This window comes from Pinus tabuliformis, chromosome 3_2 (genome assembly GCF_031772625.1).
Source record: "Pinus tabuliformis cultivar Carrire ecotype Pingquan chromosome 3_2, CPIR1, whole genome shotgun sequence".
NCBI lineage: Eukaryota > Viridiplantae > Streptophyta > Pinopsida > Pinales > Pinaceae > Pinus > Pinus tabuliformis.
Window position 1 is genome coordinate 285106853 of NC_142302.1, and position 25841 is coordinate 285132693.

The 25841-nt window shown below is 36.9% G+C and overlaps 1 protein-coding gene across 1 annotated transcript; it reads left to right on the top strand.

Moving 5' to 3' along the window:
• The first annotated feature begins 10219 nt into the window (after positions 1-10219).
• LOC149180733 (uncharacterized) lies at positions 10220-14920 on the top strand. Its single transcript, XM_089418215.1, has 3 exons — positions 10220-14305; positions 14398-14490; positions 14663-14920. The coding sequence occupies exons 1-3, from the start codon at positions 14177-14179 to the stop codon at positions 14858-14860; spliced, it is 420 nt and encodes a 139-aa protein (XP_089274341.1). The 5' UTR covers positions 10220-14176; the 3' UTR covers positions 14861-14920.
• The last annotated feature ends 10921 nt before the right edge of the window (positions 14921-25841 follow it).

Consider the following 25841-nt stretch of genomic DNA (forward strand, 5'->3'; position numbering starts at 1 on the left):
TTTCTTCAGGGGAACTGCAATCGAATGCATATCAAATGGGCACAAGAGCTTTCAACATTTGAAATATCGATACTTTGAGAGACATGCACCAAGGGCTGCATCATTTAGGATTTGTACTCAGTTTAGGTGTCATATTCAAGGGAAGTTGTTATGCTTTCCACCACTTCATAGATTGTTAGAGTGATGAAACAAAATAGGCTCCCTCTTGAGGCTAGATTATGTCATTCATATCAGCTGTGTTGTTGATGTCCTAGCTCAGCCAGGTCTTGCCAAAACTCTGTTGAGGTTCAAAATTTATTATAAACTGAAATGTCTTCACAAGAATTGACCTCATAAAATGCCATAATCACAAGATATGCCATACATGGCTGTGATTATGGCTCGCAAGACCCTTAGACTTTGAGCAATGAGGCTCGCAACATCACTTATGATTATGCACTCTACAATTCTGTGACCAGCTGAATGTCAAGCAATTGAACCGCGATTTAAATCCTATTTTGTCAGCAATAAGTACTATACTTTGTCTTTATTTAGTGTAGAGAACCAAGCACTTATTCTGCTCATCTATAGAAGGGACAATGGTTGTTTGCCTATGAGGTATAAGGAAATCCTATCAAATGTTTTGTATTTTCGTATGGAATTGAATCATACTCCTGCACACTGTAACATTCATATATATCAACCTGTAGAGGCTTTAATAACACCTGGTATTCTGGTTAGTGATTTTATTGGACCTCATGTGCATATCCTACATGCACAGGATGGACTATTCATATGTTACAGGGTTTTATTCTTATTATTTAGGGTGCACATCTTCAGGTGCTCAAGAACGATTACTAGAATAGTCATTTAATTCTGCAATTTAAAGGATGAAAAAGGAGGTTATAGGAGTCTAGTTTTGGTTCTCATCCACAATGTCACACTAGTCTGCCTGGGCATGGTTCTCATGGTTTAATACTGACTTGAGGAGTCATAATACCACAGATCCCTAAACACGAACAGCTAAGGTAGCCCAAGGACAATAGCCATCTTTACACATTAATTAACAGGTCTTACATTAATTATCCTAGGGGGTTTTAATACTTCCAAATGCTTAAAAAACAGTTAGCAGAGCATTCACATTACACATTCCAGCAATCTTTTCTATAAACCAACCAAATGCAGTCAGGAGAGCCCTCCGTTTAAACTATACAACCTTATTGTTAGTATGATCAACCTTATTTTAATATATAGTGTGACAAACCGTATGTGACAGGCAGGTGGAAAACTTTTCTCGCAATTGACTAAGCGACATCCTGCGAGCCAGACTTGAGACGGAAACCCTCGTCAGAAGTATATGCTTGGCTCTTTTCCAAACAAATGAAGAGTCAATGAGGTTTTGTGTAATCACTTCTGGTATCGTATTGGGTTAACCCACCCCCTTTTTGATTCCAATAAGCAGAGGTGGTCACTATGGTAATCCGATTTCAATTTGTAGTTAGAAAATGGGGTCACAACTTTCCATATTTTTTGTTTTGTTTTGTCTTTTTACATCAAACAATAGTATATTTATTAGAACCATAGTCAGCTAAACAAACAGGAAACAATTTATTTGACAGGTGGAAGAAGTGATAGGCTTAGAGCAATTGAATTGTAGGCCATGCTTCTTGACAAATTGATGAACAGATGTCTCCTTACTTGAGATTTAGGTTGGCACCATGGCACCATCCTGTCCATAATTATACACTAATCTTGTCATTATCTTATTCACTGTGAATGACTGGCCTGTTCCCTGCAAATAGATCTGGGCATAGAGGAGCCAATCCAAGAACAGTAATCTCTAGCACAAGACAATATTAATGATCTAAATACCTAATCCTGAAGCTTGAGTTTGATTTTTCTCTACTGGTTCTGAATCTCTGATTGAGAATCTCCCACTCGTCATTATCAAACCTTCTCCTTCATCATTTGCATCAGCTGCACTGTTGAGGTACTTTGGTTGGTTGTCATTGGACTTGAGAGCTTGAAGTTTCAAATGATTATAGTAACAGACAGCCAGAAAAGCCAGTCCACACCCACTCAAGTTTATGACTGTAACCTTTTCATTTATTACAGACAAAGATTATGTTATGAGCAGCCAGTCCTTGACAAGGCCAGCAACATTCATAGTCAAGGCTGAAGTCTTTCCTATCAGAAGAAACACTGCAAGATTAAGAGCCAAGGCACAAGCAGAAATGTCATGTAATCCAAATCAAAGGAAGAGACCCTGATTATCAGAAATAGGTATTCTACTAAGGCCTCGGGGGTGCTGAGAAAAACAAGGCAACAAGGAGCAACAAAGATGTGATGGGATTCAACTTAATCCCTTTTGATGTTCGTGGAATTTGTATGAGAACCAATTGGGTAGTCTCACATGCAACTGCACTTAACTGGAGAATCACCTCCCATGCATTCATCTTGGCCTCCCCATAAGCTGAAATAGTAACTCCAATGGATATGGCCAACATATTGGCCTCGGGCTCACCTTTATAAGCTTCTTTCTTCAGGGAAACCACAATCAAATACACAGCAATGGGAATTTATTAGAATATATCTCTATATCTCTATTTAGTAATGCTCAGTCTTTTAGATGTTTCTATTCTTATTCTTTTAGCAGTTTCTTAGATGAAACTGTCTTGTTCGATATTCTACATAGAAACCTGATGTTTCTATTCTTGTAAATATCTTTGTATTATCATTGAGCTGTTTGCTCCATGTGAATTAATTCATTGAACATTCTTTTATGGTATCAGAGCAAGGTTAAGAGATTCTTCTTGAACAGTAATTCTCTTTGCATCGTAATCTCTTGAGTCCTTTCTAAGGTCGAGCCCTCTGTAATCCAGGCAGCCTTCACTGAGTCTTAGCCTCGGCTTTGCTCGCTGTGATAAAAGCTTACAGTCGTCCATCTCGATACAGAAATGGATTCTTCTCTTGCATGATCACTTTATTAAAGAAATAACTTTGTGGCGGTGACTGTTTTCGTGGAAGCGGGATTTTTTTTGGCTGGTCAGTTCTGCTTGGAATCACGGATCCGGCTATCTTCTTCTTCACCTGGCGGCTACTCGACCACACCGTGGAATTTCTCAGCATTCATGATCCAGGTGTTCTACTTTCAAAACTCATTTGTTTGTTTGAAAATCGGAGTTGTGTTTTGAAAATCGATCTGCGAGCATCTGTCAATTTTTTTTGCTGTTAAACGCTGTCAAACTTGTGGCTTATGTATCCGTGGCAATACATTTTGCATCCTGTGACATTCATTTGAAACCCGTGGCTCTATATATACATCACGCAACCTGTGTATTCATTATATATCACGCATCCTGTGTATTTTGCAAGCGTCCGTGGATTTATAAGTCAAACCACGTGGATCTGAAACCCATGGATTTATAAAGTACCCGTGGCTCTATATATATATCACGCATCCTGTGTCTTTTGCAAGCGCCTGTGGATTTATAAGTCAAACCACGTGGATCTGAAACCCGTGGTTCATTGTCACCGTTATATTTTGCAATCGCTGTTATATTTTGCAATCGTCATTCATTATAACCTGTGGATTTATAAAGTCAAGCCCGTGATATATTCTCTGTTATAAAGTCAAGCCCATGATTATAAAACTCATATGCGTGATATATTCTTTGTCATTTGCGTATTATAAAAACTCGTGGTTATATTCACCTGTGGTTCATTATAACCTGTGGATTTATAAAGTCAAGCCCGTGATATATACCCTTGTTATAAAGTCAAGCCCGTGATTATAAAACTCATACGCGTGATATATTCTTTGTCATTCGCGTGTTATAAAATTCGTGGTTATATTCACCACGAGTTTTATATGGTTCACGTGGTCCATTTTTCAAACATATGAACGATACCTGAGACGTATATATCAGTGGTGTTTGCTGGCAGTGGGTTACCATTCAGCAGAAGCGTGAACCTGAGACAGCACATGTGGGTCCATTTGTTCAAAATTTGTATTTGCTGTATTTTTGGTTCTGGTTGCCGGCAGTGTGTTACCAATCAGCGGAATGTTTTTGTGATCCTGACCGTGTTCATTACAAACTCAGACCTGTGACATCTGTTTATTGCATCAGTATACTCTTATGGTAGACCGGCATTCTCTTGTGGAAGAACTGTATTAGCAGTATTACTATTGTTTTAGACAGGAGAAAGTCTGTTCTTTAAAGCAGTCAGCTACATTGTTCTTGTGTGTCATACTTTTGTATTCTCTTTGTGAAAATGGCCACACTTACCAATCTGATGTTAGAAGGAAATCAAAGGTTTAATGGCAGCAACTATAACATTTGGAAACAAAGACTGCTGACCATTTTTGAGTACAGGCGTCTTGATCAACTCATTTTGGGCAAAGAGCTTCGTCCAGGTACAACCGGGACCGATCAAGATAAATTTGATGATCGAAATCGAGAGGCTGTTATGCTTCTCAAGCTCTCTGTCGCTGATGATCAGTTACCACAGATCGCTTCTGGCAAGACAGCTGCTGAAATCTGGCAACAGTTGAAAGAATTGCATGAGACATCTGATAAAAGCAGAGCTTTTTTTCTCAAAAATCAGTTGTTCTCCATCATGATGGATGAACATATGTCTTTACAGGAACATCTCAACAAAATTAAAGACATTCGAGATCAGCTCGACGCCATTGGTCGGACCATGGAGGAAGAAGATATGGTAGTCATTACCCTGAAGAGTCTACCAAAATCTTATGAACACTTCATTGAAACACTCAACATTACAACCACAAATGTTGATCTGAAGTTTTCAGATTTATGTACCAAACTTCTGCAGCAAGATAGGTGGAAACAGCAGTTTGGTAGTGGTACTTCATCAGTGCCCTTGGAAAATGCATTTGCTGCAAAATATCAGTCCTCTCAGTCTTTTCAGCAGAGAGGATCATCTCAGTCTTTTGATCCTAACAGGAAGAAAAGTGTACAGTGTAATTACTGTCACAAGTTCGGTCACATGAAGAAAGACTGCAGGCAGAGGATTGCTGCTGAAAAAAAGAAACAGGGAGGGTCACATCAGACAGCGAATGTTGCAGAACATTCCGAGTAGACAGATTCTGCCTTTTACGCCTTTATGGCTAAAAGGTCTTCAGAACATGTTCCTTCCTCTGCATGGTACATTGATTCTGGTGCATCACGCCACTTCTCTCACAGGCGTGACTGGTTTATTGACTTTTCACCTTTCAGTGATTCAGTTGTATTTGGAGGAGGTGAAAAGTACACTGTTGCTGGCAGGGGTACAGTTCAAATTCAGTCTGGTGGACGCACGCTCATATTTCTAAATGTATACTATGTTCCTGGTATGGAGATTAATCTGCTCTCTGTTAGTCAGATTATGAGGAATTCTCCTCAGCTTGATGTTGTGTTCAGTGCACACAAGTGTTCCATCATTGACAGGGAAACCAGTCTGACAGTTGCTACTGGCCTCGAGGACCATGGTCTATACAGGCTACTTGACACCGGTGACTTTCCAGAAGTGGCACTAGCAGCTCGTGTCTCTCCCATCAGTACTCTATGGCATCAGCGATATGGGCATCTCAATATGCAGTATCTCTCTCAGCTCTCTCGGGAGGGACTTGTGTCAGGATTACCTGATATTCAGACTCAGCAGTTGGGGGTATGCAGCGCCTGTCAAGCGGGAAAGCAACATCGGTCGTCATTCAAAACTGGAGAATCTTGGCGCGCATCCCAGGTACTTCAGTTACTTCATGCTGATATTTGTGGTCCTATGAATACAACTTCTATAACTGCTTGCAAATACTTTTTACTTATTGTAGATGACTTCAGTCGAAAGATGTGGGTGTATTTTTTAAAAAATAAATCTGATGCTCTTAGTACCTTTCAGAAGTTTAAAACTTTAGTTGAAAACGAATCTGGTTGTAATATCATGACCCTTAGGACCGACAATGGGGGGGAATTTTGTTCCTCAGCTTTTGCCAACTTCTGTGATATTCATGGCATCAAACGTCAATTCACCACACCTTACACTCCCCAGCAGAACAGTGTTGTCGAGCGTCGCAATCGCACGGTTGTTGAAATGGCTCGTTCCATGTTACAACACCGGAGTGTTCCAAACAAATTCTGGGCTGAAGCAGTATTTACTGCTGTTTACCTTCTTAACAGATCCCCTACTCAGGCTGTTAAAGGGAAGACTCCTGAAGAAGTGTGGTCTGGTCGTAAGCCTAAGATCAGTCATCTCAAAGTTTTTGGCTCAGTTGCATATGTTTGGATTCCATCTGCTAAGCGATCTAAGTTGGATTCCAAAAGTCAGAAACTCATGATGACAGGTTACAGTGATCATCACAAGGCTTATAGGCTGATAGATATAGCCATTGGTCGACTTAGCTTCAGTCGAGATGTAGTATTTGATGAAGACAGAGGATTCTTTCAGTCTTCTTCTTCTGAGCAGCGTTCTGAGGATCCGCCTCACAGTGTTCTTCTTCCAGTCAGTCCATCTGATGGGAGGGATGATGTAGCATCAAGATTTGATACTACTCTATCTGAGCTTCCTCCAGAAGCTAATCCCCCTCTTGCTGTCCCTATTGCTCTTGAGCCTGCTTCTCTTCCTCCTGATATTGGTCCCTCTAATCCTGATATTGGTTCTTCTTCTCTTCGGCCAAAATGGTGGGCTAAAACCATAGGTGATCTCCGGGATGATGAGCTCCTTGAAGGTAGAACTTCTAGGCATAAGAACAGACAACAGTCTACAGTCAATTTTGCTCTTATGGCTAACCTTCACAGTACTTTTGAGCCTCAAACATATTCAGAAGCTAAGGGTATATCTGAGTGGGAACAAGCTATGGAAGCAGAATTTCAGAGTCTTCAGAAGAATCACACATGGACTCTTTCTGATCTTCCTGCAGACAAAAAACCCATAGGCTGCAAATGGGTGTATAAAGTCAAATACAAAGCTGATGGAACCTTAGACAAGTATAAAGCTCGGCTTGTGGCTCGAGGATTTTCACAGCAGGAAGGCATCGACTATGAGGAGACTTTTGCTCCTACAGCCAAGATGAGTACTATCAGGCTGGTGCTTGCCCTAGCAGCTCAGTTCAATTGGAAAGTTCATCAGATGGATGTAAAAAGTGCTTTCCTAAATGGTGATCTCCAAGAAGAAGTCTACATGACGCAGCCTCCAGGATTCAAGGTTGCTGGTCAAGAACAGAAAGTGTGTCGGTTAGTTAAAGCAATCTATGGATTGAAACAAGCTCCTCGGGCTTGGTACATAAAAATTGATCAGTATCTGACAGATCAGGGTTTTCAGCGGAGTCCATCTGATGCAAACCTGTATATCAAGCATACTGATGATGATATCTTGTTTGTAGTTGTCTATGTGGATGATCTTATCATTACTGGCAGCTCTGCACATTTGATCCATGGGATCAAACAAGATCTATGTAGAACTTTTGAGATGACAGACTTGGGACTTCTTCATTATTGTCTGGGGGTTGAAGTGTGGCAGACTTAAAATCAGATCTTTCTTTCTCAGTCCAAGTATGCCAAAAATCTTGTGGAAAGGTTCAGAATGCAGGATTACAAACCGGCCACGACTCCTATGGAACCAGGGCTCAAACTTTCAGCACAGTCATCCTCTCCTCTTGTGGATGAAACTTTTTCAGGCAATTAGTGGGCAGTCTCATCTATCTTACTGCTACCAGACCTGACATCAGTTTTGCAGTAAGCTACATTTCTCGCTTTATGTCAGCTCCTAAAGCTTATCATTGGATAGCAGCAAAGCGGGTGCTATGATATGTGCGTGGTACTTCTGATTATGGCCTCTTATATACTCACAGCTCCACTCCTGTTCTCAGTGGCTACACTGACTCTGACTGGGCCGGTTCGGTTGATGACCGTAAATCTACAGCTGGGTATGTGTTTAGTCTAGGATCTGGAGCTGTTACTTGGACTAGTAAGAAGCAACAGGTAGTGGCTCTCTCCTCAACAGAAGCAGAGTATCGGGGAGCAGTTAAGGTTGCCTGTGAGGCAGTTTGGCTTCGTCGTATGCTTGCAGATATGCATGTTTTTCAGACAGGGCCTACTTCTTTGTTTTGTGATAATCAGGGAGTGCTCAAACTTGCCAAGAATCCTGTCTTTCATGAACGAACAAAGAATGTGGAAACTCACTGCCACTACATTCGACAGCTGGTTGAAGACGGCTCAGTTCAGTTGAACTATGTTCCCACCACAGAGCAGCCCGCCGATATTTTTACCAAGCCTCTTGGTCCTGATAAATTTGTAAAATTTCGCGGGTCTATTGGTGTTGTAAATAGATTGAGCATTAAGGGAGGGTATTAGAATATATCTCTATATCTCTATTTAGTAATGCTCAGTCTTTTAGATGTTTCTATTCTTATTCTTTTAGCAGTTTCTTAGATGAAACTGTCTTGTTCGATATTCTACATAGAAACCTGATGTTTCTATTCTTGTAAATATCTTTGTATTATCATTGAGTTGTTTGCTCCATGTGAATTAATTCATTGAAAATTCTTTTAGAATTAGAGCTTTCAGCATTTGAAATAATGATACTGAGAGGAAAACATAGGCAGAATTTGAAAACCAAAGACCCAAAGAATACACTTATCAATACTATGGGTTCAACGAGCTTGAAGACTCTTACAATAGCAACAACCAGTGTTGAGTAGAAGCCCATGTGAATCATGGTGGGACTGATCACACTAAATTTGTCAAGCAATGGCAACTCCAATGGATATGGCTAACATTTTGGCCATGGCCTCACCTTTATAAGATTCTTTCTTCAGGGGAACTGCAATCGAATGCATATCAAATGGGCACAAGAGCTTTCAACATTTGAAATATCGATACTTTGAGAGACATGCACCAAGGGCTGCATCATTTAGGATTTGTACTCAGTTTAGGTGTCATATTCAAGGGGAAGTTGTTATGCTTTCCACCACTTCATAGATTGTTAGAGTGATGAAACAAAAGAGGCTCCCTCTTGAGGCTAGATTATGTCATTCATATCAGCTATTTTGTTGATGTCCTAGCTCAGCCAGGTCTTGCCAAAACTCTGTTGAGGTTCAAAATTTATTATAAACTGAAATGTCTTCACAAGAATTGACCTCATAAAATGCCATAATCACAAGATATGCCATACATGGCTGTGATTATGGCTCGCAAGACCCTTAGACTTTGAGCAATGAGGCTCGCAACATCACTTATGATTATGCACTCTACAATTCTGTGACCAGCTGAATGTCAAGCAATTGAACCGCGATTTAAATCCTATTTTGTCAGCAATAAGTACTATACTTTGTCTTTATTTAGTGTAGAGAACCAAGCACTTATTCTGCTCATCTATAGAAGGGACAATGGTTGTTTGCCTATGAGGTATAAGGAAATCCTATCAGATGTTTTGTATTTTCGTATGGAATTGAATCATACTCCTGCACACTGTAACATTCATATATATCAGCCTGTAGAGGCTTTAATAACACCTGGTATTCTGGTTAGTGATTTTATTGGACCTCATGTGCATATCCTACATGCACAGGATGGACTATTCATATGTTACAGGGTATTATTCTTATTATTTAGGGTGCACATCTTCAGGTGCTCAAGAACGATTACTAGAATAGTCAGTTAATTCTGCAATTTAAAGGATGAAAAAGGAGGTTATAGGAGTCTAGTTTTGGTTCTCATCCACAATGTCACACTAGTCTGCCTGGGCATGGTTCTCATGGTTTAATAGTGACTTGAGGAGTCATAATACCACAGATCACTAAACACGAACAGCTAAGGTAGCCCAAGGACAATAGCCATCTTTACACATTAATTAATAGGTCTTACATTAATTATCCTAGGGGGTTTTAATACTTTCAAATGCTTAAAAAACAGTTAGCAAAGCATTCACATTACACATTCCAGCAATCTTTTCTATAAACCAACCAAATGCAGTCAGGAGAGCCCTCCGTTTAAACTATACAACCTTATTGTTAGTATGATCAACCTTATTTTAATATATAGTGTGACAAATCGTATGTGACAGGCAGGTGGAAAACTTTTCTCGCAATTGACTAAGCGACGTCCTGCGAGCCAGACTTGAGACGGAAACCCTCGTCAGAAGTAAATGCTTGGCTCTTTTCCAAACAAATGAAGAGTCAATGAGCTTTTTTGTAATCACTTCTGGTATCGTATTGGGTTAACCCACCCCCTTTTTGATTCCAATAAGCAGAGGTGGTCACTATGGTAATCCGATTTCAATTTGTAGTTAGAAAATGGGGTCACAAATTTCCATATTTTTTGTTTTGTTTTGTCTTTTTACATCAAACAATAGTATATTTATTAGAACCATAGTCAACTAAACAAACAGGAAACAATTTATTTGACAGGTGGAAGAAGTGATAGGCTTAGAGCAATTGAATTGTAGGCCATGCTTCTTGACAAATTGATGAACAGATGTCTCCTTACTTGAGATTTAGGTTGGCACCATGGCACCATCCTGTCCATCATTGTACACTAATCTTGTCATTATCTTCTTCACTGTGAATGATTGGCCTGTTCCCTGCAAATAGATCTGGGCATAGAGGAGCCAATCCAAGAACAGTAATCTCTAGCACAAGACAATATTAATGATCTAAATACCTAATCCTGAAGCTTGAGTTTGATTTTTCTCTACTGGTTCTGAATCTCTGATTGAGAATCTCACACTCGTCATTATCAAACCTTCTCCTTCATCATTGGCATCAGCTGCACTGCTGAGGTACTTTGGTTGGTTGTCATTGGACTTGAGAGCTTGAAGTTTCAAATGATTATAGTAACAGACAGCCAGAAAAGCCAGTCCACACCCACTCAAGTTTATGACTGTAACCTTTTCATTTATTACAGACAGATTATGTTATGAGCAACCAGTCCTTGACAAGACCAGCAACATTCATAGTCAAGGCTGAAGTCTTTCCTATCAGAAGAAACACTGCAAGATTAAGAGCCAAGGCACAAGCAAAAATGTCATGTAATCCAAATCAAAGGAAGAGACCCTAATTATCAGAAATGGGTATTCTACTAAGGCCCGGGGGGTGCTGAGAAAAACAAGGCAACAAGGAGCAACAAAGATGTGATGGGATTCAACTTAATCCCTTTTGATGTTCGTGGAATTTGTATGAGAACCAATTGGGTAGTCTCACATGCAACTGCACTTAACTGGAGAATCACCTCCCATGCATTCATCTTGGCCTCCCCATAAGCTGAAATAGTAACTCCAATGGATATGGCCAACATATTGGCCTCGGGCTCACCTTTATAAGCTTCTTTCTTCAGGGAAACCACAATCAAATACACAGCAATGGGAATTAGATCTTTCAGCATTTGAAATAATGATACTGAGAGGAAAACATAGGCAGAATTTGAAAACCAGAGACCCAAAGAATACACTTATCAATACTATGGGTTCAACGAGCTTGAAGACTCTTACAATAGCAACAGCCAGTGTTGAGTAGAAGCCCATGTGAATCATGGTGGGACTGATCACACTAAATTTGTCAAGCAATGGCAACTCCAATGGATATGGCTAACATATTGGCCATGGCCTCACCTTTATAAGATTCTTTCTTCAGGGGAACTGCAATCGAATGCACATCAAATGGGCACAAGAGCTTTCAACATTTGAAATATCGATACTTTGAGAGACATGCACCAAGGGCTGCATCATTTAGGATTTGTACTCAGTTTAGGTGTCATATTCAAGGGGAAGTTGTTATGCTTTCCACCACTTCATAGATTGTTAGAGTGATGAAACAAAAGAGGCTCCCTCTTGAGGCTAGATTATGTCATTCATATCAGCTGTGTTGTTGATGTCCTAGCTCAGCCAGGTCTTGCCAAAACTCTGTTGAGGTTCAAAATTTATTATAAACTGAAATGTCTTCACAAGAATTGACCTCATAAAATGCCATAATCACAAGATATGCCATACATGGCTGTGATTATGGCTCGCAAGACCCTTAGACTTTGAGCAATGAGGCTCGCAACATCACTTATGATTATGCACTCTACAATTCTGTGACCAGCTGAATGTCAAGCAATTGAACCGCGATTTAAATCCTATTTTGTCAGCAATAAGTACTATACTTTGTCTTTATTTAGTGTAGAGAACCAAGCACTTATTCTGCTCATGTATAGAAGGGACAATGGTTGTTTGCCTATGAGGTATAAGGAATCCTATCAGATGTTTTGTATTTTCGTATGGAATTGAATCATACTCCTGCACACTGTAACATTCATATATATCAACCTGTAGAGGCTTTAATAACACCTGGTATTCTGGTTAGTGATTTTATTGGACCTCATGTGCATATCCTACATGCACATGATGGACTATTCATATGTTACAGGGTATTATTCTTATTATTTAGGGTGCACATCTTCAGGTGCTCAAGAATGATTACTAGAACAGTCAGTTAATTCTGCAATTTAAAGGATGAAAAAGGAGGTTATAGGAGTCTAGTTTTGGTTCTCATCCACAATGTCACACTAGTTTGCCTGGGCATGTTTCTCATGGTTTAATAGTGACTTGAGGAGTCATAATACCACAGATCACTAAACACGAACAGCTAAGGTAGCCCAAGGACAATAGCCATCTTTACACATTAATTAACAGGTCTTACATTAATTATCCTAGGGGGTTTTAATACTTCCAAATGCTTAAAAAATAGTTAGCAGAGCATTCACATTACACATTCCAGCAATATTTTCTATAAACCAACCAAATGCAGTCAGGAGAGCCCTCCTTTTAAACTATACAACTTTATTGTTAGTATGATCAACCTTATTTTAATATATAGTGTGACAAACCGTATGTGACAGGCAGGTGGAAAACTTTTCTCGCAATTGACTAAGCGACGTCCTGCGAGCCAGACTTGAGACGGAAACCCTCGTCAGAAGTATATGCTTGGCTCTTTTCCAAACAAATGAAGAGTCAATGAGGTTTTGTGTAATCACTTCTGGTATCATATTGGGTTATTGTTAAAAGCGATAATTGGATTCGGATTCTCATCGAGTGAGTTGTTTTGCTTTCTCAATTTGAGAGGGTTTGTTTGGAGGGAAAAACGAAAGAGGACATACAAGAATAGTGAGGGGAAAGATGCAGAGGAAGAGGATTGAGAACATCGCCAGCAGGCAGGCTACATTTTCCAAACGTAGGTGGATTGCTGAAGAAAGCTTACGAGCTCTCGGTGCTCTGCACTGCAGAAGTTGAACTTGTGATTTTCTCCCCAGCAGGAAAGCTCTATGAACTGTTTTTTAGTGCAAATCCTACTATTTTGATTCTAATAATCATGGCTATGCAAACCTCATGAGATTCTTACTAATAACACCGGTGGTGCAAGCCCTAGTAAGTTCGATGTTGAAAAACTTAGTGTAAAACCTCCAAATCGCTGGTTTTGTTGTAGTGCTTATTGGAGAGTATATAAAAAATTTCACACCTTTTTTATGAGATATGGGAGGAAAACATGTTAAATATTTTTAATAAATATAAAATTTCCAAAATGATGCTAGTTACGTGTGATTCTTTTTTCATTGTTTGTGATTATGAAAAATGAAACTCAATGTTTTTTCATTAGTGCACACATATTTCATTATATAATTGCATATAGAAAAATCATTCCAGAGCCGATAACAATAAAAGTGAAGAATTTATGGTCCAACCTTATATTTAAGGGAGATGTTTAAGGATGACGTTTGAATTTTGTTTTTCATTTTAAGACATTTGGAGCAAATATTAGGAAGGACTTTGAGAAATGATTGTCCTTGATTTTCGAAAATGGAGTTGTTCCTTTCCAGCCATATGCCCCAAGTGACCATCAAAGGGAGAGCTCATATGTTTTTTGGATGTTTTCTTTATAGCTATTTTTTTACACATATCCATAGAGTCCCCATGCCATTGATGTGAATTACTTGTTCGGTTTTTTTTAACCAAAATTTTTACCCAAACAAGAAAAATTAAAAAAATGCCTCAAGATCAAAGACTGAAACAAAGACCTATTGACATACCTTTTAAAGTATGGAAAGAACTTGTAAAATCATATGAGAAGTTGGATGCACAAAGAAAAGCCGGCAATGAGAGCATTCAGGTATTGAATTTTTCATTAAACATTATTTAGAATGTATTAATACTTATAAGTATCTTAGACATGTATTTGTGTGAAAATAAATTGAATTGGTTTATGTTTAAGGACAAGGCATCCAAGGCGAGGTTAACCAAGACAAAAATCACTCATCGTAGTGGCCAGAAAGGTTTAAAAGCACTGATAACAACCTTTGTAAGTATATTAAACATGTGATATTTTTTAATAAATTTTGTACTAGAAGAAAGTCATTATTATCTAATTTCTCCCTATTTACTGATTGATAGGAACTAAAATATGGAAGACCTCCAAATCATTTGGAAAAGGAGGTGCTGCAGCAAAAGAGTTGGGTTGAATTTGTTGTTTGGATGGACTCTATGGTATATAATCTTAGTTGGATTTCCAATATACTTTTAAACCATATTTTCATTTTATTTTTTAGTACTATTAGATATTATATCTTACCTCATTTTATGGTTAACATTGTATAACAAAAACATGCGTTGTGTTATGTAATTAATACTAACATGTAATATTGATTTTTTTTGTCAGAATGCTATAGGTAATGATTGCCAAGACGATGATCCAAATTATGTTCAACATATATCAGGAGATGATGAGGATGAGGATGAGGATGATGGTGGTGAAGGAGGAGATGATGATGATAGTTGTGGTGTTGGTGATTATGTGGATCAGAGTAATGAGGATGGTCAAGATGATCATGAGGATGATCTTGGTGGTGGTAGCTAGGCATGCACATGCATTGTTTTTTATGAAGAAATTATTGTGTAGAAGACATTGCTATGTTTAGATGGGTGTTGTGAATTTACCCTATATCAATGAGACATTTTGATTTTGTAATCATACGATGAGTTTGATTTACGTATGTTGTTAATTTATCGTAGAATAATGATATTCATGAAATATTTTGATTTGTTAATCATATTTGAATTTTACTTGTTTTGATTAAAAATAATACTGATTTTATTAGTATTATGTTGCTATTTTATACATGTTTTGAAAATTGTTAATGACACATTGTTATTTTTTTGGATGGATGTTGTCAATTTCTCTTAAATTTCTTTACAAATGATTTTGAATTGTGATATATGCTTTAATGATATTTAGAAACTATCATATATTTCATTATGAATCTATAAAGGGGGTCATATATGTAAAGAAAAATATACTCTATATAAGAAGTCAAATGCGGATGTAACCATGGATGCAAAATTGAAAGTAAAATTGGATGTTAAACTAGGAATTAATACAAAATGCAAACAACTGACATACAAAGTGTTTTAAATTAGAAGTGAAAAATTGTGCAATAGTTGACACAAAGAAGGGAACAAAACATGGCATACAAAAGGATATCAAATTGGGCAAAAACAAGGACACATAAATGGGCACCAAATTAGATGCAAAAAAATACAACAACTAGATGTAAAATAAGATGCAAAGTTGAGCGTTAAAAAGAAGCAAAAAACGTTACAAATTAATATGACAAATGATGATGCAAATAATGGTGTAAATTTGGGATGCAAACTTGGGTGCAAAAAAAAAAAAAAAAAGATGTAAGAAAAGACATAAAACAAGATGCAAAATGGGGCTGAAAAAAGGTGAAACCAAGGATGCCATATTGGATGTAAAAAATGATTCCTAATCACATGCAAATTTAGGCTCGAATTCAGACACAAAATTATATCCAAATGTGGACACAAAATGAGGCAAAAAAAGATGCAAATTTGGATGGTGAAAACGATGTAAACCTAGACACCAAAAAAATGCAAATTGGATGAAAAAGTCGGTGTAAATAATGGTGCAAAATTCGACACAAGTAGACACAAAAAAATGGTGCAAAAAGGGGCATAAAATAGCTTAAAATTGGATGCAAAACTTGGTGCAAAAACAAATACAAAAGTAGACGTAAAAAATGGCTCTAAATTGAATGCACCATTAGACACAAAATAAGATGCAAAGGTGGACACAACACATGACTCAACATAAGATGCAAATATAAATGCAAATTTGGATGCTCAAAATGATGTAACATTAGATGCAAGAGATGGTGTTAAAAATGATGCAAAATTGGATGAAACAAATGACGCAAAATATGGTGCAAAATTAGATGGGAAAAATGGAGACAAATCAAACGTAAATGTGGATGTAAAAAATGGTCCAAAAAAAGATGCAAAAATGGGCACAAAAATGGATGCAAAATTTGGTGCTAAATCAAATTCAACACATGGTGCAAAGATAGGCACCAAAGATGGTGCAAAAATAGAAGCAAAAACTAGTGTAAGACTAGGCGTAAGACTAGATGCAAAAACTGACACAAAATGGATGCATAAAAAGACATTAAATTGGATTCAAAATACAGTGTAAACTTGATGCAAATGATGGTGCAAAAATGGAAGCAAAGAATGACACAAAATAGGAAGCAAAAGAGAATGAAAAATAGATGCAAAAAATGACACAAAACTAGAAGCAAAACCTGTCATAAAATAAGATGCAAATCTTGGTTCAAAATTTGATGCAAAAAATGATGCATAGTTTGGTGTAAAAAATGATGCAAAATCTAGCGTGAAAAAGGATGCAAAATCAGGTGCAAAAAAGGACGCTTTAAAAATTGTACAATAGAGCCAGATTTAGTGCCAGGTTGCTCATCACAATTACAAAAAAAATGCACTAAAATCTGGCGCTAAATCTGGCGCAAATCGCTGGTTTTGTTGTAGTGATATATGCATTGGTTTGTCATTACTCGATTAGCTAAGTAGGTTATTATTGGATTTGAAATTGGTTTTGGCATGCTTTGTTGTTTCTTGGTCACTTGTGTAGGTACATAAGTGCTAAAATAAGTAGGAAAAAGTTTGTGACACAAGCGGTTAGAGGATCTCAACAAAGGAAATTGGATTAGCATAAGAACAAGGTAGGCTAACTCTCTTGTTCTACTTTTCAATTATAATCTAGGAAGATGTCTAGTTGATTGTCCCTTCAGTTGCTAGAACCATTCATTGGGCTAGAGGGATCGTCTCTATCCATAGAGAGGATTAACCTTGTCAATAGTATTGCATAGTTCCAGCGGGGAACTGGACAACTTACTGGCTCATGCATCAGGTAGCTGCTGAGGGAAAGCTTTTTCATAATTTCTTGGATGAATGACCCAAGATGCCCCGCATGCTCTGTGCAGTTTTCTAGTTGAAGGCAAGTTTTCAGTTGGCTTTGCACAATTTTGGAGTTGAAGGTTCATTCTTGGCTAGGACTTTGAAATTCCCAAGAGAAAGGATTGTTTCCCTCAAGGATTGCGCAGTGCACTAAGGCAAGTCTGGGACGGGGTTAAAGCCAAGTCAAGAGATCAACTTCTGGGTTAGACAGAAAGGCATCTTAGAAAACACAAGATGTAATATGAAGATAAAGATCAACCAAATCACAAGTACCTAGGTTAGTGTAGGATGAGCTGTTGTGGTTTTAGGAGGGAGGCTCCCAAACGAAGAATAGGAGAAATTTTGCAGGGTGGTTGTAGCCATTAGAACATTGGAGACACACTAGTAGAATTCCAGCGCTATTTATGAACATTGTCTCATGTAAAGCGAGTCTAACTGCTCCAGATGTATTGTTCGATTCTTTGATTGTCATGGGTTCTTCACTAGCTTCAGTTAAAGATATAGTTCCTACCATTCTCTTTATCAACAGCACACATACGAATCAAAGTCAAATGAGTTGTTTCGATTGGTGATGAGGGGTATATTGATGCACAAGTAATATATATTGTCAGAGTTTTAGTTTCATCTCTGGTCTTTCTTTGCTACTAGCAGGCCTAGATAGTACCACAACAGAGTCACTTTAGTAACACAAGCATTGCTCCACTGCTAGTGAGCCTAGGCAATACCTCAGTGAAATTACTTCACCTCTCTATGTAGGAAGTCTTTCTCTTCTTTTACCTTTATTTTATTTTCCATTTTCTTTTTTAAAGAACTATGCATAGGCGCTTATTTATTTCATGAGGCAGAAGAGGGATCCCGACTTATTGAGAGAAGAAGAGGTTGTCCCTTCATAGAATAATGTTTATATATATACCTTTAGCTTACTTGTTAAGGTTTTCCCTCTCATCTTACACTACTTTATTGAATTGACAAGGGTTATTCGAATACATAAAACTGATTAGAGTAGGTGGTACTAGTTAAAAGTATAAGCATTTTGATTTCACCAAGACTTACTCTGAAAGGAGCATATTTTCCATCACGATATCATTGACTAAAAGAAGCACAATATCTTCATAACTAGAAGAAATATACAGATAATGAAATGTTGATAGTTGTACACGTCCTCTTGTATTTCACCCTGCGTTTCTCAAGAAGCCAAACATGGTTTCATGGGGAAACTAATCCTAAGGGTGCAAAAAAAAGGAAAACAAACAAAGGAAAGTAGCAAGATAAAGTAAGCTGAAAAAACATAAAGAAAGAAGTACTCCTACTCCTAAGCTAAGCAGATCATGGGCCGACTCATGTGAAGTGATATTTCCAATGCAACGCTCGACGCATTGGTTGACCCATGTAAGTGATGGCATGACTAACAAAAAATATATCCATGCATACCAACAAGCAAGAAAGGTAAAGAAATGTAAACCAAAAAGTTTGAAGTTTGAAAGCGTCTACAAAAAAGAAACGATTGGAAACACATGAAAGGCACCCTGCAGACGTATCATGGTGTAGTGTCAAATTGTGCGTGGAAAATCAAGGAAGGTTATTGGCCGAAATGATGTTCTAACACCTTCCCATGAGTTGGATTGCACCCAGATCACACATGTGGGTCTGTAGAAGAAAATCAAGAAATCTGCTCAAATCCACATAGTTTTCAAATTACCATGTTTGACCTCCATTTGCGTGCAACTGGAGGTGAATCAGGAAAATCAGAGAAAATGGGTTTTTGAAAAGTAGAAAAAATTCTCTATATACCAAAACCTTTTCATAATATTTGGTTTGGTTCAAAAGTTACACGTGGGTATTTAAGGCAATTTCATAGTAAAACATTATTTTTCCAGAATTCTAGAATCTTGGAAAAAGAGCCAAACGAGAAACTTCAAGCACACGTTACAAGGACATGGAGTTGAATGAGACAATTATAGGAATATTTTTGTTGAAAATATGAAAAATTAGGTTCCCTTTGATTTTTCTTCCAAAATTTGCCATGGTTAGGAAGATATACCAATATATTTGAGGTCAATTTGTTAGAAATATGCAATTTTCCATAATTAAGGAAATTGACTAATTTACCTTGTAAATTTTATTAATGAATTAGAAATCGCCTATGTGGGGGGGAGAAGGATAAAACAGAAGAAAGGATTGTTTTAATACATTTTTGGCTTTGCCTCAGAAGAACCTGTTAGCTTTGTTGACGTTTGGCCCAAAAATGGATCCAAAATACTCCCAAAGTCTCCAAAGTTTGCTTAAAATCATGCAAAGGGATCCATTGATGGGCTTGAAATATTCAATTTTTGCTCAAAGATCATCCAATGATCAAAATCCAAACAAGAGGACAGCCCTTGGAAGGGAAGAAATGCACTATCAGGAGGCTAAAATGCTTAAAAACCCATGCAAAACCCACAAAAGTAGGATTAAATAGTGAAAGAATAGCTACCGTTAGATCTGGCTAATCAACAGCCCAGATCTAAGTAGCTAATTGCATCGGCAGTGGCCATCGGAAGGGATTGTTTAAAGGTGGGTGCATGACACCGCCGATCAACGATCACCGATGATTGGATTGGCGGGTCACATCAGCGAGAAGCATATGTTCTGTTATATAGAGGCCTGGGGATTGAGTGATTAGCGATTTCAATTTATCGCATCGCTGATATCGCATCGGTGCTATACCAAGGGGTGGGACCTATGAACATACATACAGGCAACCCGGTAGCCAGACCCGATGGCATTATAGTTGGGAATTCATAAATTTTGAGATCCGCACCTAAGAAATTTTCCATGTTTTTTGTGTATTTTCATTCTTTCAACGAAATACAAAGGGAATGGAAACAGCACCGATGCGATAAAACCCAAAACCGAAAGGGTTTCCGAATGAAACTATATATATTTTGAAGTTTGTGAAAGCCCAAATTTTAATGTATTTCATGTATTTTCGTTGTATAATGAACATGGAAAATTTTAGGGGTGAATGTTCACCCTTTAGCGAAATTAAGGGGTTTTAAATTTTTAGTGGGCGAATATTTTGTATCATAGTACATTTTTACAAATCACCTCAAATAGCCCACCTTATTTTAAGGGAGAGGGTAAAAAAGGTAAATTTAGCCGTTGAAATTAGGAGTTACAACTTTTCATTCGCCCTTATTTTCAAGAATAGGTTTTATTTAAGTGAATCCTATGGGCCAAATGCCATATTTATAAAATAGGTATGGTAAATTAATAAAAATATAAATAAATTAGAGGTATGGTAACTAAATAAAACATTTTTTATATTTACTCCATAAGTCACCTTATATACATGCAAGGGTGTAAACAAATAAAAATATAAGTGGAGGTATTGTAAATAAATAAAAATATAAATAAACTAAACCTATGGTAAATAAATAAAATCTCTTTTTATATTTAGTCCATAACCCTCGTTCTATTTATGAAAGCTCAAAAAAGAGGTTTTATTTAAGTGAATCCTATGGGCCAAATACCATATTTGTAAAAGAGGTATGGTAAATTAATAAAAATATAAATAAACAAGATCTATGGTAAACAAATAAAACATTTTTTTTATATTTACTCCATAAGTCACCTTATATTTACGAACACTCAAAAAATGCATTATATTTAGGTGAAACCTATGGGAAAAATACTATGGGACAAATACCATGGGCTAGATTATTATTAATACCATGGAAAAAAACATTATTAACTCTAATATTAGTATTAATAAACAAAAAATGGCACATGGTATTGATCCATGGTATTCACCAAAATGGCACATGGTATTGACCCATGGTATTCACCGCGAATGTAGCCTATTTAAATGGGGGAATTAAACCAACATAGATCCATCTTTACTCTGGATCTACTAACCGCCTCGTGAGATGCAAAATAGGTGGATCAAGAGTAAAAATGGATGTTGTAATTTAATGTATGTTAAACATTTTAGCTTGGTTAAAATAAAAAATAAAATAAAAATCAACTATTAATTTTATTAACTTTTATAAATTACTAATAGTAATTTTTAAGCTCCAGGTTTATGATAACCCATGGTATTGACCCATGGTAATACCATGGTATTCATGTGAGCATAGACTATTTAAAGGGGAAATTCTATCATCTTAGATGCATCTTAATTCTGGGTCTACCAAGTGCTCAAAGGGATAAATAGATTGCATCCCCCTAAGAGTGGTAGATGTGGAGTTAAGATGGATATAGGTTGGTTTTTATGATAATGAAGATATTAAATAGACTTAGGAAATTATATTGTAAAAACATGTTAAGGTGAATGGTTAAAGCGTAGACATTGGACAAGAGTATTTGGATACTTCTATTTTAAACTGAAACAAATCCAGGGCTAAAAGGAATGGATTGATTGCACTAGTCATCCTTCTATAACTTTCCAACATAGGCTGGAGTAAACAGACTGTAATTTGGGTAATTTTTCTAACTGCAAATAGGAACATACTTGTGTATTGGAAAGGTGGTTACAAGGTCCCTAGAAGTGATGAATTTGAATTTTTCTTTGTTTTATATATAGTATTAGGTTTTTTCTCATGCTTTTTGTGAATGACACGGGTGAATTTTATCCTACACCGACTAGGTTATCGATATGCAATTTCAGTAATTTTGATTTCAAAAGATATTTTAAAGAAATGCAATGATTTCATTTGTGTATTCAATAAACACAATATTCTAATGGAATTATGTATTTGTGGTTTACCTATACAAATTCCATGGAGAAGTATTAGTGGTGTGACATCAATTTTCCTCAAGCAGAGGCTTTAGTTTTACTCTTTTCTGGAAGCAAATAATTTCTGGCAACATTTTTGAGTTCCATGAAAAATTTGAAAGTCCTAATAGTATTCAATTATGGGTTAAAGAGATCCACACTGAATGATATATCGACCTTATCTTCACTTAGTTTAAGACTATTCACTTGGAGAGGCTGCATGTGGCCTCACTTCAAGAGCATGGTAAAGTCATGTAGAGCTTAGAGAAGCTATCTTTAAGCTTTTAGTGAAGATTGGAAAAATGTCTGGGTTCAATAACTCCCAGTCGAGCATTAAGCTTCCAATAATGTTAGATTTTAACCTGGAGCACTTTTGTGATTTGGAGGAGATGCCCCCTTATATTTGTGACACATCTTCAGTTGTGAATTGGACTATTACTAACTATCATTTCCTTCAAAAGTTACCTGATGACTTGGGGAACCTCAACTCTTTAAGAATGTTAAGGAAGGAAAGAAAGTACATTATGCTAAGTTCTCTTATTCTTTTCAAGTTTTTCATGGATATCTACAATGTTTCAGGTAGGAAAGTACATTCTGTTAATGAAAATTTGTCTTGATAGAAAGGCCCAATTTCAAATTCTAATGCTTTCAAAAAACATTGTATAACTGTAATGTTTCTAAAAGGAAAGCATATTTTTTCAATTTAAGTATCATGATCCCATATTCCAACTTATTTTTTAGTAACTCACTAGGCTTTGTAGCTTTGAATAAATCCATGTCTTTTGATAACATCCTCTTCCAAATTAGAACACAGTTTCCTTTTGGAAATAACCACATACAATGTCTTGATTTTGTTATTGAGAAAATAGAGGTTGTGAAACAAGCCTGTGCCATACAAGGACTTGATTCGTTGATTATGTATCAATTATGGCTCTTGATGTAACAATGTCTTGATTTTGTTGCTTGAAAATAGAGGTTATGCTTTACTATTTCACATAATTTCTTATAATCTTTCCATAAGTATTGATTTGTAATCTCAGTCACTGAGGCATGACAATAATGAAAAAGGTGATATTCCATGGTTTGAAGTTCTACTCTTACTAAATATTTAAATATATCACCACAATTTAACTGTTAATTAAAGGAATTGTATTTGATTTGTAAACAATGCATTGCTTGATTTATAGAATTTGATTTTTTCCTTTTTTATTTTTTTCTCAGATTTGGTATGAGATATCTTCCAAGATTTGGGTTCCCTAGTTTCCCCACCATAGCTACTAGGTTCAAATGCTATCATTAAATTTTCTCAGAACATTACAACTTTTCTAGTAAGTGTGCTTTGAAACATTGTTGTTGCTTTTCCATGGTGTTAATGAAAATAAGCACTGCAACTAGTGCCATTATTTAGATTAAGTGTCGAAATCTAGGTGGTCTTATAATGATTGAGTGATTGTTTTCTAGCTACTAAGACCATATGCATTTTTATCTCTTATGTTGTATTGAGATATTCAAATTTAGAATAAGAATTGAGGTCTGGTTTCCACTGTAGATTGTAGTCAGTTTCTTGAACATAATATATAGTAGATTATCTTTTACTAATTAACCATGGATGTGATCCCTCATAGGGAAGGAAATTCAAAGTGACTTTGATTTCACATTGATTTGTCAAAACATCCACATAGGAAAGGAGATTCAAAGTGACACTGATTTCACACTGATTCGTCAAAATGGAGGCAAGAGAAAAGGGAACATTGTATTCAACAATGCTCTTAATTTCATATGTACATGCATAGACATATTAGTAGAAAATATTGAAGGGTTTCCTAAGTAATATTTTCCATTCCACTACATTCTTTACAACTTGTAAATAAATAACTCGAAACAATTCATTACACTACTTGTTATTCTTTATTAATCAGTGGTTAAGATTTTGATATTGAACTGGCTAAGATTTTTCTTCCTTCTGTGAAATTGTGTGTTCTATAATGCTTCTTTTCCATTCACTATGTATAGCACATAAAGTGTGTCTAATGGAGTAGGAAGATTGGAAAGTCTTGTGATCCTTGAACTATGTTACAAGGCAGAAACCCAACGGGGTAGGGTGGGTGCATCCCCACAAAGGGGTCACAAATACCAAAGTTGGTATTGGCTAGTGCCTTGAGCTAGAAAATTTCCTTTACCCTTGTTTTAACAGTGAATCTGGAGAGGATTCTAATATTATCTTTATAAGATTTATATCAGTTAAGATTGATGAATAAAATTCATGAAACATGAGCGAGGATGTCCTTGCAAGGTGGTTGTTGATTATTGGAAGCTATGATGGCCATTATGTCAGGCCAGAGGGTCGCACTCCCTTGATCGTGAGCACAATTGTGATCAAGATGGAAGACTTCATAGTCTAGATTGATTGTTTAGTAGTGATAGTTAGTGGGGTCATTCACAAAATCTTCTATTTCACTAATCCTTTTTATAGAGTTGTCAGATTCAATTTCCAAAGGTTTTAATTACTCTATAGAGTTGAGTTCTGAGAGAGTTGTGATTCACAGTGTTAAGTATAGTAGCTATGACACTTGAATGAAGGAAAGCATAATAGAGGTATCAGACTCTGTTATAAGCTTACCTGCATATTATAAGGGACTTGGTTGGATTTTTTATAATTTTATAAACAAGTTCCATGTCGTGGAAATGTGAAAAAAAAATAGTGATATTGCCACCATGTGGCTCTTGTCATATATGGTTTTATACTTTTTCAAAAAATTCTCTAAGAGTTCACAATGCTAAGATTCACTAGGACTTTACAAAGTTTTATTATTTAGTGAAAGACTCGCCAAGATCTTACAAGATTATATAATTGAGTAAAATATTCGCCATGCCTGGTGAGAGATTCGCCAAAAATTATATATACATATTATATTATTGATAAATTTGCCTTCCATTTTTCCTATATACCATGGAGATTCGCCCATTTATTATACATATAAATTTAGGGGGGCTCTTAAAATTTTCCCTGATAACGAAAATAAAAAGGGAGCATTAGTTGGTGCGATAGCGATCGAAGTCGGACCCGATGGGTTTCAGGAACTGAAATACATAATTTTTCAAGTCTGCCAAAGTCCTTTTTAATGATTTTCAATGTTTTGGCACATTTTTTAAAACACAAAGAAATCGCAAAATAGGTAAGATTTTAGGTGGGCCATGGGTGGTAAGTGGTTTAGGCCGAGTTTTGACCAATGCCATACAGCTACTGCCATGTGTCCAAGATGAGGAGAGAGAAAATCACCCTCATCTGGCGATTAACTCCAGTACAAAAGAGGCACCCGAAATGGATCATAATTGTTGGCTCTGGGACTCCCGGGTCAATGGTGGAGATGTGTTATCACTACAAGGGCGGACCAAAGAGGAGAATAAGCCATATCTAAGGATTTCTTAAGTTTGAAAAGGACAGAGATGGGTAGGATTTTCACAGTCATTGTGTTTTCTATTTAAAACAGAAAACAGTCATGTATTAATAGAAAGGGGCCATTTAAAGCGATTATAAGGGCCTGAAGAGCTATTCCACCATATAACAGAGCCCGAGAGACACATTACCGGGAAGCAAGAGCCTAGAAAGGAAAAGAGAAGGGCCACAACACACACAGCCAAATCAAACATGATCAGGGAGCATCAACAACATAGCTTAGCCAAACACAATAGAGATCATGGAGTAGACAACGCGGTTGTCCAGAAAAAATAGAAAGATCAAGGGCCACAACGCAGCTCATCAACATAAGCATCATTAGGCACCTCTAGCACAAGAGAGCTCCCAAATAGC

Coding starts and splice junctions, on each gene's coding strand:
- LOC149180733 (XM_089418215.1), top strand. CDS start 14,177: ATGTATTTGTGTGAAAATAAATTGAATTGGTTTATGTTTAAGGACAAG. Junction 14,306..14,397: donor AAGCACTGATAACAACCTTT/GTAAGTATATTA, acceptor ACTGATTGATAG/GAACTAAAATATGGAAGACC. Junction 14,491..14,662: donor TTGTTTGGATGGACTCTATG/GTATATAATCTT, acceptor TTTTTTTGTCAG/AATGCTATAGGTAATGATTG.